Source organism: Anser brachyrhynchus, assembly GCF_964034855.1.
Source record: "Anser brachyrhynchus genome assembly, chromosome: 2".
Taxonomy (NCBI): domain Eukaryota; kingdom Metazoa; phylum Chordata; class Aves; order Anseriformes; family Anatidae; genus Anser; species Anser brachyrhynchus.
This window is the reverse complement of record NC_137695.1, coordinates 95,051,192-95,068,457: the sequence shown is the minus strand read 5'-3', so window position 1 is coordinate 95,068,457 and position 17,266 is coordinate 95,051,192. Positions and strand designations below refer to the sequence as shown.

Sequence of the window (17,266 nt, the reverse complement as noted above, 5' to 3'; positions counted from 1 at the left end):
GCTCAAAGGGTTGTGGCAAATGGGGCCACATATGGCTGGCGGATGGTCACTAGTGGGGTCCCTCAAGGCTCCATTTTAGGGCCAGTCCTCTTCAATATTTTTATAAATGATTTGGATGTAGGACTAGAAGGTGTTTTGAGCAAATTTGCCGACAACACCAAACTTGGAGGAGTTGTGGACTCGGATGAGGGTGGAAAGGCCTTTGCAGAGAGATCTGGACAGATTGGAGAGCTGGGCGATCACCAAACACATGAGGTTTAACAAAAGCAAGTGCCGGGTCCTGCACCTGGGACGGGGCAACCGTGGCTATACGTACAGACTGGGCGACGAGACGCTGGAGAGCAGCCCCTCAGAGAAGGATGTGGGGGTTGTGGTTGACAGCAAGTTGAATATGAGCCAGCAGTGTGCCCTGGCAGCCAGGAGGGCCAACTGTGTCCTGGGATGCATCAAGCACGGCATTGCTAGTCGGTGGAGGGAAGTGATTGTCCTGCTCTATTCTGCGCTGGTGCAGCCTCACCTCGAGTACTGTGTGCAGTTCTGGGCAATACAGTACAAAAAGGACATTAAACTGTTGGAGAGTGTCCAGAGGAGGGTGACAAAGATGGTGAAGGGCCTAGAGGGGAAGACATATGAGGAGCAGCTGAGGTCACTTGGCCTGTTCAGCCTGGAGAAGAGGAGGCTGAGGGGGGACCTCATCGCAGTCTACAACTTCCTCGCGAGGGGGAGTGAAGAGGCAAGTGACCTATTCTCTGTTATCACCAGTGATAGGACCCGCGGGAATGGTGTGAAGCTGAGGCAGGGGAAGTTTAGGCTGGACATCAGGAAGAGGTTCTTCACTGAGAGGATGGTCGCACACTGGAACAGGCTCCCCAGTGAAGTAGTCGCTGCACCTGTCTGTTAAGAAGCAACAGTTAAGTGACTGTTAAGTCACTGCACCTGTTAAGAAGAGTTTGGACTGTGCACTTAGTCGCATGGTCTAAAGTTTTGGGTAGACCTGTGCTGTGCCAGGAGTTGGACTTGATGATCCTTATGGGTCCCTTCCAACTCAGGATATTCTATGATTCTAAATAAAATTTGAGGCATTATATTGATGTTCAGGGGGAAGTGTTGATCTTCTGGAGGGTAGAAAGGCCCTGCACAGGGACCTGGGCAGATTGGATTGATAGGCAGAGGCCAAGGTGATGAGGATCAACACATCTAAGTTCCGGGTCCTACAATTTAGTCACATCAACCCCATGCACTGCTACAGGCTTGCAATAGGGTGGCTGGAAAGCTGTGCAGAAGAAAAGGATCTGGGTGTCTTGCTCCATGCTTGCCTGAAGATGAGCCAGCAGCGTGCCCAGGTGGCCAAGGTGGCCAATGGCATCCTGGCTTGTATCAGGAATAGTGTGGGCAGCAGGACCAGGGAGGTGATCGTTCCCCTGTACTCTGCTCTGGTGAGGCCACACCTAGAGTACTGTGTTCAGTTTTGGGCCCCCACTACAAGAAAGACATCAAGGCCCTGGAGCATGTCCAGAGAAGGGTTACGAAGCTGTTGAAAGGCCTGGAACACAAGTCCTATGAGGAACAGCTGAGGGAACTGGGGCTGTTTAGTCTGGAGAAGAGGAGGCTCAGGGAAGACCATATTGCTCTCTACAGCTACCTGAAAAGAAGTTGTGGGGAGCTGGGTGTCAGCCTCTTCTCGCAGAAAACTAGAGATAGGACAAGAGAGAATATCCTCAAGTTGCTCCAGGGGAGGTTAGGTTGGAAATTTGGAGATACTTCTTCTCAGAAAGAGTAGTCGGGCATTGGAATGGTTTGCCCAGGGAGGTGGTGGTGTCACTGTCCCTGGGGGCGTTTAAGAAAAGGTTGGATGTGGTACTTAGAGACATAGTTTAGTAGTTAATATTGATGCTAGGGGAATGGCTAGACCAGATGATATTGAAGGTCTTTTCCAACCTTTATGATTCTATGATTCTGTGTTTGTTTACTGCATACTGTGTGCAGTGAATCAAATTTACAGGGACAAATACTGGGATGCAGGAACCAGACAAGGGCATGATTGGAAAACCATTACCCAGTGTTGTATTTCTGGACTTATAACACCTTCCAAGCTGCAGAAAAGTAAATATAGAGGTTTTTTTTTTTTTTTTTTTAAATCAGGTGCTCTTTAAAAAAGCATAATTTACACAATGTACATTCACACAATGTAATTAGCAATTAATAGTATTACTATTATTGTATTATATAGTATTATTGTAATTAGTAATTAATGTAATTCACACAATGTAATTAGAAACCACTTTTTTTTTTTTTTTTTTTTTTCCAGACATAAAGTCTGGAGAAACTCATTGTGCTTGGTGTAAAATTCAGGTTCTGAAGCACAATATGATAGGACAGCTGCACAAGATGACAGTACACTTTGTGGGTTAATCTGCCGTGTAAAAATGCTTCAGAAAGAAGGAAAGAAGGATCAGATTGAAAAGAAAAAAAAAAGAAAAGAAAACAAAAAAACTTGTCTCTAGTTCCAGCGATTCTTAATTGCTGCTGATTATGTCAGCACCAAAACCTAGAGATGACAATTCAGATATGTCTTAACATAAGACATAAAATACCTGTTAGTAAAACACCTGATCATTCTACCAAATAACATGTCTATGTGGTAGGTTTATACATCATTTCTGGATTTTGTATTGCATGCAGCTGACAGCTAATTGCACAGAGTGATATTAAAAATGGATACAAATACCTCCCTTTGCCTAAATTCCTTGTTCCTTGCCATAAAAAGCAGAAAAAAGAGGAAGTATTAGAGAGTTAGAACAGACAAACAACAACAACAAAAGTTGAACCCCTTTCAAAACTAAACCATAAAAATTACAGATTTCTGGATTGATATCTCAGGAACAGATCATTTTGGAAGCTTCCAAGTAAGAGCTTTTTATTGGATCCCCCAAAATGTGTTTCAGGAGGTGACAACTGGCTCTTACATACTTTATTAAACATAATACGGCAAACAGAAGAAAAACAAAAAGAAAAAGAAAAAGAAAAAAAATTTAAAAAGGAAAACAGAACAACTTATTCAAAGACTAGCAGAACAGTGAGAATATTTAAAATATATTAAAAATTATAGGAATTGTACAATGAAAATTCAGTCATACTGAAAAAAAGATTAGAAATACATTACTTGATATTTTTTTCCTTGAACTAAGGAGTAATGAAAGCTTAGTGTCCTGTGTTTTGGGTTTTGGGGTGTGAGTTCTGGTTGAGTGAAGCAGAACAATGTCACAAGGTTCTACTTACTCCAGGGATTTCAATATTCTTAAAACATATTTTAATATATGTTTTAATACAGTCTATAAAAATATTCTTAAAACTTGTGCAACTCATATCCTTTGTTCTTATTCAGTTAAATGTGATACTGGCCCATATATCTCCCTTGCAAACCAACCAGTGAACAAAATACACCCTCAAATCCTGGGAAAATCAGTAGCATCATAAAGAATATTTCTGACAGTTTAGGTGTCTTATACAGCTCATAATGGCTTTCCTCTTCATTTGTAACATAGTTATCCTAATCACATGCCAAGAAGAACTTATTTATCACAGCATTATCAATATTATTATATTATTTATCACAACAACATTCTGTCTATATATGAATATCAGTTTCAAACAATTTAGTTTAAAGAGAAATAGCATAAAAGAAATAATAAAATTATTTGGATGTTAGATTTATTTTTTGACAGTGAATATGGTAAATAGAAAACATGATAATCAATGAACAAATAATAAGTTTCAATTAAGCCCAAAGATTTTGGAAAAAAAAAAAAAAAAAGTCATTTGGTTAATTGTGACCATCTCTAGAAATATTCCAGGCAAAATGAGAATGCAATATTGGAGATAATTGCCAAGAGTTATACACACACCATTAAGTAATAAAATTGAGAAAATTACATGATTATGGAGTTCTCTGGTTTGTATCACATGCAAAATAATCACTGTTTTTCATAAATATGGTGAAAGAATATATTGTATCATTGGATATTCAATATCATTGGATCTTGAAAGCTAAAACTATAATGAACATAGGTTCATTTCTTCATTTTGAAGAAAAGATTACTATCACAATATGAAGCCAATGGCTAACAGCATTGTATGTGACTTACATGCTCATAAAGAGTGGGGAAACTGCATATGAAAATCAGAGAGGAAAATGTAACTACAAAACATTAAGTTCAAAATTTAATGTACAAAACGTTACTCAGCCTAGTGAGGCCACACCTGAAGTACCGTGTCCAGTTCTGGGCTCCTGAGTACAAGAGGGACATGGACATACTGGTGCAAATCCAGAAGACAACTACTATGATGATTAGACTTGAGCATCTGTCATGCAAGGAGAGACTGAGAAAGCTGGGTCTGTTTAGCTTGGAGAAGAGAACGCTGAGAGGGGATCTTATAAATGTGTATAAATATGTGAAGGGAGGGTGTCAAGGGGATGGAGTCAGACTCTTTTCAGTGGTGCTCAGCAACAGGACAAGAAGCAACAGACACAAACTGAAATACAGGAAGTTTCAGCTGAATATGAGAAAACAATTCTTTACTGTGAGGGTGACAGAGCACTGGAAAAGGTTGCTCAGAGAGGTTGTGGGTTCCCCATCTCTGGAGATATGCAAAATCTGCCTGGATGTGACCCTGTGCAATGAGCTCTAGGTGACCTTGCTTGGCAGTGGGTTTGGACTAGATGATCTCCAGAGGTCCCTTCCAACCTCAACCATTCTGTGATTCTGTAATTAAAAAATGGTTCATTACAGATTTAAAAAATGAAAGTTAGGAAAAAAAAAATTGCAGAAGTACTCAAACTGTAAATTGTACAGCAACTTTTTTTTTTTTTTTTAACAGCATAGGCAATAGTAAAGTACTCAGAGACAGAAAAATTGTGACAAAACTCTAAGAAACACTGGTATATTAGTAATTAAAGTTTGAATGTCTTGAAAAAACCCTGGAAGTAATGATTTAATGAAAAAAGATTATTCTCACTAGAAGTACACATTTAATTAACTGACCATAACATAATGTTTCTCAAATTAATGTGGAAAAATGATTGTATTTGCTAAATGTTTAAAATGTACAAAGCTGATCAGTTAAAGAAAGAATTCTGGACTTTTTGTTAAAGGCAAACTATTTCTAATGTTAGCAGTTGCTTTAAAGAGAAAAATGTAATGTGTATTTAACAAATCTTTTTTATCTGTTTCTGAATAATTTTACATTTTTTAGTGTTTGATATATTACTGCTTTGGAGAAAACCATTAAAACCTTTAAACATTTTTATGCTTTCTTTTGCTTGACATGAGCAATAGTTGTTGTTTTTTATTAAGTGAAGTATTTCAACTTCATATAAGATTGGCACTGCACTCAGGAGAAGCTGTAAATCATACTTGTTAAATTTGGAATACTTAGAAAGCTTTTTAAAAATGGTTCTAATCAATTATACTAGTAGAATGTTAAAGAAATATTTTGTGGGAATATTAGAAATTGGTTTATACTTTTTCATTTCTTCTTCCTTATGGAGGTATTTATGTTGAGGAAGGAATCGTTATTCACGTTAGATCATAAAACTTCCTTTATAGTTTTGCCTGAGATGTCTTCTGAGCAGCTGCAGAAGTGAATCCAGAACGATATATTTTCTAAAGCTTTGGGAGAAGTATTGAAGACCATGCCATATATTGTTCATGTCATATGTAGTAGAGAATGTTCTAAATGACCAGAAACCAACTTTTCAAAAAGCTATTGTATGGAAGGAAAATTTTAACAAAAAAATGTTGTGTTCTGAAACTTAGGTAGATTAGGGAAATATGAAAAACACATCATAAATACATTTATCACAAACTGTCGCAAATGAAAAAGTAAATCATTTACTAGTTTTTTACTGATCCGTAACAATGTTAAGCTGTGTTCTGACATAGCTGAAAAGATATTCTATAGATTTAATATATTTTTTGTCTGCTTCTAGATTGAATTGTAATATTTCCATATTTCCCAGGTGAATTATACATCTTGAAGTACACTAATATATTGATTAACACTAGGAGAATACAGAAAAAATGCTAAACATCTTTAAAGAGGTTTTTCAGTATGTAGTTTACACCCTTCTTCTATTTTAACTCATGGGTACATCCTACTCCTTCAGAAAAAAATAAATTTTAATGTCTTATTTTTAAAAAAAATCAACATACCACTTAAATTTATTTTTGGACCTTGGATTTGCTTTTCTTTCTCTTGGAAAAAGCTGGATCTTAAGGTATTGCTGCTTCATTTCCACCCCTACACCCTGTCCATCCATCCATCCATCCCTTTCTTCCAGCCTCTCCCACTATAAGCAGTTCCTAGAAAGCTTGATGGCTAGTTGGAGCCAGCTGTAGAGATTTGCCTCTTGTGTGACGGTTTACACTGTCACAACCCACTATGCAAAAATTCATGGGAAAAATCAAGCAGGAGGTGTGAGTAACCCTTGTAGTCCCCTGTAGAATTTTCCACAATTATCCTCCTTGCTTACTGTTTTATTTATTTATTTATTTATTTGTTTTTTTCAGTGGAGCAACCACTGTATTTCTACCACTGAGCTCCTGCCTCTTTTCATATTCACCACACATAGCTCCCAGTCAGCCTGTCATCTTAACCCTCCCGCCCATCACCATTTTTTTATGCTGTGAAAGGTTTTCCACATTGCTGATTTCTCCCCAGCTCTCCATCCCCCCTTCATGGCATAACAGTCTGAGTCTTACATGGTGAAGAAAGTTATACCTGGCTATAGACCATTTGGCTACTTCTATGTAAAAGCTCTGGTCAGAAATAAGGCTACACAAGTATCTGACTCCTTTTTTATGTTTTTGAGGAAGACCTTTTCATGGTGATTTTGTTCATTCTGTCATTGTCTGTCAGTTGAATACAACTGTGAGCATATAATACATCTTCTTGGGTCTAAAACCATTATACATATTGTAAAAGATTAAGATTAAGTGGATGGATTCTTTTGACTCAAGGAAAAAACAAACAAACAAACAAAAAAAAAAACTGACTATGATGTAATATCAGATACAATATCTAAACATCATAAATTAAGTAAAACAGCTCCTCTTCCTTAAATCTAACTGTAATTATGTTGTTGAAACTAACAATATTAGGAGCAAATGTGAAAATTTAACTTTATTGGTTTGTAAGCTAGGAATTTTCCCTTTTGTCAGGGAACACTACTATAATTTTTTCATATATTCTAAGACTTTTAAAAGCGTGAATAAAGTTGTAAATAAAAATTAAAATATCTGAAATGAGTGTATTTATAATGACAAACAGGTATGGGGGACTGCTGCTCAAGTTTCACATAGACCTGTTAATAACTGTTGGTTATTCTTAATTTATGTCTTTCAAGTTTTTCTTCTGCAGGCGTATTAGTTTGTTTGGAGTACACATATAAACTGAGAGCAGAAATATCTGCTAGCAAGAAAATACAAGGCTTCAATGACTGTGGTAAGCGGTGATTATAGTGAGGAGCATGAAGAGAAACCATGGGAGATACTTGTAGTTTGTAGGAATAGGTTAAATTCCTTCCACAAGGGTAATAAGAAAATAATCATGTCCCTGCAACTTTGACGTTAAAGCCCCAAAGAAACTATTAAATCTTCTAATAAGACTTCTTATATATCACAGCCCTTTAAATTTTGTTCAGTAACACCTATAATAAATCCAAAAAATCATTTTTAACAAAAGATGATCTACAAAAAAGACGCAAAGATCTGCACTGGGTGAATCATTCACTACTGGTGTTAATACAAACCAGGAGGCCACCTAGATCCTGAAGTGCATGTAGACTCCTGTGGGGGAGAGGGAAAGCAAGTGGGTACTTCCTCTGGGGATTCTGTTTTATTCCTCCCACAAGGTTATTCTAGTAATTAATTATCCTCAATGTTACAGTTTACTGCCAAATTTCTAATTCAAATTTAAATTATTTCTGATTTCAGCTCACAGTCATTCTTTTATTTATTTATTTATTTTTATATTTCCTATAGACAGTGTAAGGCTCCTCCAGTCCTTTGAAATTTTCCTGGTATTCTAAAGTTAGTTGCAAATTAATATAATTGGGCTATCAGTGCAATAGGCTGTCATTAAACAAACAAACAAACAAACAAAACCAAAAATATATATACATGTATATATATAAAATCTTGTACTCATGTTATTTAGGTTTGATGATTTTAAATATTAATTCCTGCTAGATATTTCTTCATTTGCTAATGGACTAGAATGGACATCATTCATAGACAATGTAAATACAAAGCTCTACTTGCTTCCCAGTACAGGAAATAATATTTATTGAACATTTTTTTTGTCTGTATGTGTAAGTATGTGTCTGTGTTCTGCATCACTACTGATGCAATTCCAATTAAATGTTAAAGTGGAAATTCACAGACTAATACTGCTGCTATTGTAGTTCCTGTATTGTGATTACTCAGTTGTGCAAACTAGCTACAGTCCAGAAATTCAAGGTAGTTTTACAAAGGAGTTATGTGCAAATAGACAACACCAGAAACTAATAATGGGATGGTAGGAAGTGACAAAGCACACATAAATCTGTGTTTGAGTGATCTGTGGTACCTTACCTTATATGTCTATGCTGCTATCAACAACCCAGCAGTTATGCTGTTCCCAGGCCTCATCATTTCTGCTACTGAGAAGCATACTCTTTGGACATAGATGTCATGTCTATGAGATACAACTGAAGTTGGCAAGCACAAATTGTAGTCTTGAGAACAGAGAATCAGGTTTCTCTGTATTTACTAAACAGGAATGTGCTGAGGGCTGTTGACTAGGACAGCTATAGAAAGAAGAGCTTTGAAAATTGCACAGACCAAGTTAGCTTGTTGGAGCATATAACTTAGACAAAATCTGAAGGTTGGTCAGTAGGAGTGATGTACCACCAGTCACATCATGCTTTTATTGTCAAATCAATTACCTATATTACTGGAATCAGTACTCAAAAGAATTCTGCTACAGAAATTATGAATAATACCAGATAATACAACCATACCAAAAAGCCATAACAATGTCTCATTTCCATGTCATTCAGAAAAACACACACACACACATACGCACACATATATAGAATGTCAGTATGCAGCTTTCCCTCATCTGGCTACTTTGAAAAGTTATCTTTTCTTCCTGCCAACTGGAGTGACACGATCATGACCTCCAATAAGTAGGATGGGTTCAGAATCCATCACAGTAATGTAATGATGTAAAAAATGCACTATTTTATATTTTATTTTATTTTGTTTTGTTTTACTTTGTTTTGTTTTATTTTATTTTATTTTATTTTATTTTAAACTTTTTGCATACCTGCACTTACCCATTAACTCATACAGTTTTTCTTTCTTTCTCTCTTTTTTTTTTTTTCTCTTTTCATAGGTGATGATTAGATGTTAAGACAACTTTAGGTCATGGTTTCTTATTGTGTGAATATAGTACCTGCTAAATTGTAAAGTTGTGACAAGTTGTAGAGACATTAGCTGTGTTTAAAGCTACTAATGTTACATATTTTGCTGAATGCATCTGTCCACATACTTCATCAGAACTGTTCACCACATAGGATGATGACAAAAAGAGCAAGAGCTGTTAGCTGAGTAAGAGGAACTGAGATTGTGCTCATTCTTAAAAACGAAGCCACAGCAGTTGCTAGTGTGTTATGAGAACTGATAAAAACAATCAATGATCAGAGCTGATCTCGTGAGAAATTTTCACCAATGTCAGGGTAGCCAGAAAACTAACTGGACAAAGGTAATCTTTTTGCCCTTAGCAAAGAAAAGACAGCACAGCAGTGTTATTACAATCATTAACGTCTTCTAGACTCTGCTGAAGAACAAAGTCTTTGTCCATATGATAAAAGATCACATGAAGTTAAAGGGCAGATTCAGAGAGAAGAAAGGCACATATGACCTAATGACAACCATCTGTAACATCACTGATAAAAGGAGGGCAGTACAATCATACATGGATCATATGTTCAGCTTCTCAAAAATTTTGACACCATCTGACTTGATCAGCTCTGCGTTTCCAGATGTGGGAACTCTAAGCAATCTCACTGAACTCATCACAAGTTTCTGTCAGCAACAGGAGAGAAAAGCATGAATAACAAGTCTCTACAACAAATGCTTTTCTATCAGCCAGAGGATGAAACAAGAATTCGGTATGTATGCAGTATTCCTGGGACAAGTGTGGGAAAAATTTGGAAGAACAAAAATTGCTGGGCCTGGTGTTGTTTGACACCTCTAAAGTAACTTCAGGTGCACCAATGAAATAACAGATGAATAATGAAGTCAGTAAAAAATATGCTGGTGGAGAAAGTAGCTTACTCCTAAGTGTGATGAGAGTGAAAAAAACTAAATGACTATGCTTGTTAACTTATCAGAACAGGAGGCAAGCAAAAATCTTCACTAATGATCTAGTTGTTCACAGAGTGAATGACTGCAGTTACTAAGAAACATTTTGGCAATGACTTCATCTTTCCTGTATGTATGTATGTGTTTATATATATGTATATATATATATTTGTGTGTTTGTGTGTATTCCAAAACTTTTAATGGGTATTAATCATGGAAAGCTATCTACTGCTGACAGGATGGGATTTCAAATGAAGTTAAAGCTGCAGTTTCCAAAAAAAAAAAAAAAAAGAAATTCAGCTGTAACATCATGTAAATTGATTTGCACTATTTTACTCTCACATTAATTTTTTAATTTAATAGAGTATTTCATTGGAGTAATCAAGGATTAATGGCAAGGAGGGACAGCAATTGCATTTACAGCAACGTAATGAGACACCATGATCACCACCCCATGAGGACATGTTGCATGGTCTCTTTTCTCCGAGGTCCTTTCTGTTTCTTGGTGAGTATTTAATTTGAAGTAAGGGTCTTCAGTGTTCTCTTCTTAAAGGACCATAAGTGTTACCCATGTTATACTGTGGGGGTGTGGGGACTTTCTCTGTGGATATCAGCAGGTGTTTCTCCACTCCTTTACACAACAGAGTACAGTCTTGTAAGGGCTGGCTCATGTGGATATCACGAAAAATAAAACAACTTCCCCACTTTAGGCAAACCACAACCTTTTCACACAAGTTGATGGCAATAAGGTTCATAGCACAGAGGAAGGGCATGTTACCCATACAGTGTGTGAAGTACAGACAGGGTACCGCTGTGAGTTCAAAATCACTCTCTTCCGGACCTCTCATCCTTCACACATGAGTTTGAGGAGATGTCTCTTACCACTTTCTGACTGTGAAACTTTTCCAGTAGTTCAGAGATTTTCTGAGAACATGGAACAACATGAAATACTTCACTCAGCTCTCCTACCTGAAGCGAGAGAGTTTTGCCTTTCTAAAATACAACACCTGTTTGCAGTCTTGACATATGGGAGTTGAAAAACTAGGGGAGTGGGATGTAATTGAAAGTGCCTGAGGCTTCTATTGAAAAAAATTACAGTATAAATCACAGAAAGGTGGTATTTTTGTTCTATTATTTATTTTTTTGTTGTTTTGCTTCGCTTTAATTGTTGTTGTCTACTGTACTTCATATTGTATTGAATTTGCTGATTTACAATTCTAAGAATTTGGTGTAAAAAAGAGATTTTCTATTAGGAAATGTATATGAACCTAGGCTATTAATTCATGAGGTATTTAGGTGCATTCTGTATCAAAATGCTTTCTGCATATAAAATAAATATGAATAAAATATGAAGTTAAAAAACTTCATTGAATTACCTATTTTTTTCTGTTCTCAAATTATGAACAATTTTCTTCTGGTTACCTTTGAGGACTCATGGGATAGCAAGAACGTTAGTGGTGAAATTTTAAAATTCACAGGAGTTATATTAAAACATTATATTATTTAATTGACTAAACAATAAAAAAAGACACAGTACTGTGGAGGGTAAAATTTGTTTTCTACTTGAGGGACTACAATTTCCCAAGAAAAAGACGTCATATATTTTCCAGCTCTAGTGGTATACTTAACAAGCAAGGCATGAATCCTATGAGACAAAGAGAAAATATTTTAAATTATATTCACTTTTCTCACGTACAATATTTTATACTGGTAAATCCTATTCATCTAGTGCTATCATCCAAAGGGGTGGTTGAAACCCTTATTCTCTGCTCTGAATCATCCACAAATATACCTTTGGAAATGGTTGCTGTGAAAGAAGATTTTTATCTGAGACAAAACTTGCATAACTCTATTTACAATGGATGGAATCAGACTCTTTTTTCTTGTGTTTTAGCTAAATTGAAAGAAGATTTCCTTCTTCTCATACCTTTGGGTTTTGAACTTCAGTAGGTGGGTGAATAAAATAAGTTTTATGTAATATTTGCCAAATAAGCAAAGAGTCTAAGCAGAACTGTTAGCTTGAAAACCTGGTATTTTTCTTCAACATCCTGTTTTCCTGTGTTATTCAGATGCAATGAGGAAATTAAATAATCATAATGATGATATACATTATTGTTATATTTTTCCTCTGCACCACTGGTTCCACAAATAATGTCCATTTTTATCCTCCAACTGTATAATCCAAATTTTTTTGTTTGTTTTGTTTGTTTGTTTGTTTTCATACAGAATACCTCTCCAATCCTTTAACACTTAAAAAAATTAGATTATATTTTAATTTGGTTTTTATATCCAAAATTATATAATTGAAGCTGTAGAATAAGGCTTAAATAACCTTAAAACTCTGCAAAATGACTTTAGCTCAATAGAAAAAATGTAGACAGCCACCGTAGTGTATGTGCCATTGGTCACTACTCAATATATGTAGAATAGCAAATAATAGCAGGAAAAGACAAAATATTAGAAGTTCAGAATATTAATCTGAACTAATTTGGAGGCTTGTTTGTTGAAGAGTAGCTTAAAGCCAGGGCTAATGTAGGGGGATAGTGTCTATATTTGATGGGGGGGTCTCATATTTCTCCTTTGAGAAATATATGCCTTTATTGTTTTGGAGGAGGAACTGGGCTCAATGATTCCTTCATGTCCCTTGCAACTCAAGATATTCTATGATTTTAAGATTCTAACATTTGAGTTCTATGGTTTGGAACTCTACTGTAGTGGAATGATGTAGGATGTTGTTATGCATGAGCTGGAACACAGTCCTTGACTTAACAGTTCTTTGTCAACTTCTGAATATATGTTTCAAAATTTCCTGTAGCGTGTGTAAGTCTTGTTCATGCAAGGTCTCCTATCCACACCGGAAATATCAATGTATAATTTTAAGTTGATCTTAAAATTCTAAAAGCTCTAAAATTTATACAAATCTAAATATTTATTTTTTTTTTAGGCTAATGCAAAATTATTTTCCATTTCATTCTAAATATCTTGTTTCATTTTTTCCTTCCTTCTTTCCTCCCTTCCCTCTTTCCTTTTGTCTTTCCTTTCTTCTTTCCTTCCTTTCTTTTGTTTTACTTCCTTACTGTAGTTCTACAGATTGTGAAAAAATGGGAGTATTTTGTCTTTTTAAGGTAATATGGGCGAAGTGTATCTGCCTTTAGATGAGCTTCTAAAGATTACATGTCTGTGTCTGAACTAGCCACTGAAATTTCTTTTCATAGACAACAGAGAGAAACAAGCAACTTTTAAAGTGATATTTTAAAGAAAATTCAGATGAACTAACCTTTGACAAAAAAATCTAAGTGAAATAATTTTAAATTCAACATAAAAATGAAAATATTATTTCTATTTTACATATTTTCTTTTTTTTTTTCAGAAAGTTTTATACAAAGATAATACTTTTGCTAAAAAATAATAGTCCCAATGGTCCCTCTGCCTTCCAATTTCTTAAAGCACAAACAATTTTGTGTAGATATGTTTGGCATAGGCTGGAAGAATTGCACATGTACTGATTCAAAGCCTTTACTCTAGCTAATGAATGGGGGTACTGGGAGAGTGGCTATCAGAAACTAATTAGTGCTTCTGAGCATTCTGAGCATCTCTTAGGTCAAATTTAGGGGTAGCACAAAGAGGAAACCACATCAAGAAATTACATGTATATTCTTCCCACTAATAATATAGCTGTCAGTTCTCAGCACATAATTAGAGGTCTGAGATACAATACATTTTCCAACAGTACTTTCTCTTGTCCTTGCAAGGTAACACTACCACTTTATGGGAGCATGATATTGTCACAAATCTTAAGTTGTTCCTGTACTTCATAAAATAGTTTTGTTGTTGTTGTTTGCCTGCGTGCCTCAAAATACTGACACCAACAGGTTTTCAAGATTAACAAAGCATAGTATTAGGTTTAGCTGTTTCATCAGAAAATAATAAAAACTGTTGTTGTACCAAAGTAACCCACTCCAGGTTTATGCAGGGTTTTAGAGAAGCTACTTCTTGCATAATGTTATGCATAACCTAGTAGAAACATTCAGTTCTCATAAAACCAGAGTTTCTTAACAAAATTTAAGAGAAAAATTACCATTCTTGTCACACTTATGGTTGCTTTTAAGTAAGCTTGAATCTCAAAAACAGAAAGGCAAAGTCTCAGTATTTTATTTTATCACTGCTTTGATTAAGAAATGCTATGCTTTCAGCATATGAGCAAATCTTTCCATATTTTTTCACATACCCAGCCTTTAATGTGAGAATTAGCGTAAGACTTTACAATTAACCATTTGGGTTGATCTGCCTTCCTACCGGTAAAGTGAGATTCAAGAAATAGGAAAGACTTTTAATTATTACTGCCCAGAACAATAGAAAAATTGCTACATTCTTTTATTGTTCATAAAGAAACTCAGGAATTACAGTAGATGGAAAATATCTAGGAAAGTCCAGGGTTGCTGGACACAACTGTTCGCTCCGAAGTCTTTGTAATATATGCAAGACTCATTCCCCAAAGACCTAGGTCTATTCTGAGCTAAATTCCTAGCAAGAAAAAAGATCTTAAAGCTTTCTCTGTAATAGCCTTGACTCTTCAGGGTTGCCCGCCTGTTGTTGCTCTTTGCAGGGTTTTTGCATTGGTGTCCTCTCAGAAAACCTTCAGTATTCAATGATACTGCAAGTCAGAATAGACCATCGAGGAGTTTGAGCATTTTCAGATAAAGTAATGGCATAAACTAATGTACACAAATGAAACAAAGAAACATGATGAATGTGTTCTCTCCACTCTGCTTCTACTGGAACACAAATAGAAACATTATTGAAAATGGTAGCCTTAAGTGGGCTGTTGTTGCTTTGTATGTTATTTATGGCATGTTAAATTACTGACATTATTACAAGTTGCCTAGACTTTGTAAAAAACAACGCAAACAGAACTCTTCAGAATATAAGAAGTTCTTTTCCCTCTAATATGTCCAACGTTTGATCTCACCTAACTTGCCTCTCAGAAATCTTAAAAAGTCTTACTTGCAAGTAGTCTTTCTCACACGTTACTGGAACCATCCCAAACTTGGGAATTTTCTTTGTTTCATGAAGTCCCACAACTTGTCTCAGAATGGAAAGGCCATTCATGTATTTTCAAGCTTTGTGAGCAGCAGAATATTTGTGAATGTAGGTTGGAATGTGTGTTCATATCAAAGTTTGAAACCCATTCACAAAAATTATAGTTTGAGACAGTAAAAATATATTTTCTAATATCAAACTGCAAATTCATTTCTATACTCATGTAAAATTAATATCATTACAATTTGTATTCCATTGTTAGAAGAGAAGATCATTCTGATCACTGCTTGGTTTGGTGTCATCCAGTCATGTTTATTACAGTAGAAAATTTAAAAATAACTGCAAGTATTCTATAGCATTTCCTACTTATTTTAGATTAACCATAAATTCTCTAATTAACATTTCAAGTTTTTATTTATTTCACTGTTTTGAAACCTAAGTTAGATTCCAATATTTCAGTACAATAAATGAGTACTTGAGACTTTAATCAGAAATTACATTAGCCTTTCATACCTCATCATATTAAAAATTAAACAATATACACTACAGAAACTGTCAACACAGATGCAGAGCCTTTGAATTCTACAGTAATTCCTCTTGATGTCATCAGTGTTGCAAGAAGGTGAGTTTCTTACAAACAAAACCTAAATCATAACAAAACAGGATTACCTGTTTATAAACTCATATATATTTGTCTCTAGGCAGAATGACATTGCAAAGCATTACAAGTAATGTTAATCAAAGTGACAGTCATATATAGAAATAGCAACTAAACTTTAACAATGTCAAGTCTAGTTAACTCACAGAGAGTGAATAAGGAAGGCTTAGTGGCAACTCTTTTTCTTTCTTAATCATTTTGCCTGTCTTGCTGAAGATTTAATTCGTGTCTCTATGGGAATTTTCTTTACTTTATAGAAAATAGTCACAACTTAGATGTACTGTGCCAGTGGAAGTAAGTGTAAAATGTAAACTGTAAAAATATTTTTTACCGTGTCAAACTCTGTGTAAATATATATATATATTTAATGTTTATAGTTACAGTCATCAAATATACTGAACTCTTTTTTGTATTTATCTCTGAACAAAATATTTGCAACTACTTCCCACCACCTTGCTAAGTTTCTGGACTATCAATGTTTTTTCCTCTTAACTGTGTGAATAGCTGTCCCACGGGTATTGAAGTACACCCTTTTACATAAACACCGTTTTTTCTTTTGCTTATATGTTATTTCCAGAGAATTGCTGGGGCTAGCAAATTTCTCCCTGATTCAGAAGATTAGAAAGTAGAATGAGATTAGGAAATACAGAACAAAGCAGGGGAAAGGAGACAAAGCTAAAAAGATTGTAGAGAAAAGCAGAACAGGACAGAAAAAAAAGAAAACAATACAAAAAATTAAGATTAACTAAAGAAATAGAAAGAAAAAAAAGGGGGGCAAGGAATGGATGGAACTGATATTGGCAGCTGAATGAAAAAGTTAAATCTCATGCTGTAAAATGCAGATTCTTATTCCAGAGATGGAGATGATATGGCTGTGACAAACGTGCCAAACACAACAAATATTTCCAGAACTAAAAAGTAGATTTATTCCTCAGAAAAAAAATGTAACGAATATATGGAATTCAATAGAATTAATTAATATTATATTAAAGTTTCTTTTATTATTTTGATGTGTTTTTGTTGGCACAAAAGAATAAAATAAAACTATTTTATCCACAAAAGCATTGCTACCTGGCAGCACACTACTTCAATTCTATAGCAATACTCTCTGGTTTATGTTACAAAGTAGTTTTGAATTCCAGAGACATTGACATATCTG

The 17,266-nt window shown here is 35.2% G+C and overlaps 1 protein-coding gene across 2 annotated transcripts; it reads left to right on the top strand.

The window, feature by feature from the left end:
• Positions 1-7,068: 7,068 nt before the first annotated feature.
• Positions 7,069-12,362, top strand: LOC308190225 (uncharacterized protein). Of its 2 annotated transcripts, XM_080581280.1 has the most exons (4): positions 7,069-7,503; positions 10,194-10,216; positions 10,773-10,914; positions 11,120-12,225. In XM_080581280.1, the coding sequence occupies exons 1-4, from the start codon at positions 7,495-7,497 to the stop codon at positions 11,444-11,446; spliced, it is 501 nt and encodes a 166-aa protein (XP_080437406.1). In that variant the 5' UTR covers positions 7,069-7,494; the 3' UTR covers positions 11,447-12,225. The 2 variants fall into 2 exon arrangements, 1 of the variants encoding a protein (XP_080437406.1); XR_013947015.1 differs by lacking the exons at positions 7,069-7,503; positions 11,120-12,225 and adding an exon at positions 12,304-12,362 and having other exon boundaries at positions 9,143-10,914.
• Positions 12,363-17,266: the final 4,904 nt, after the last annotated feature.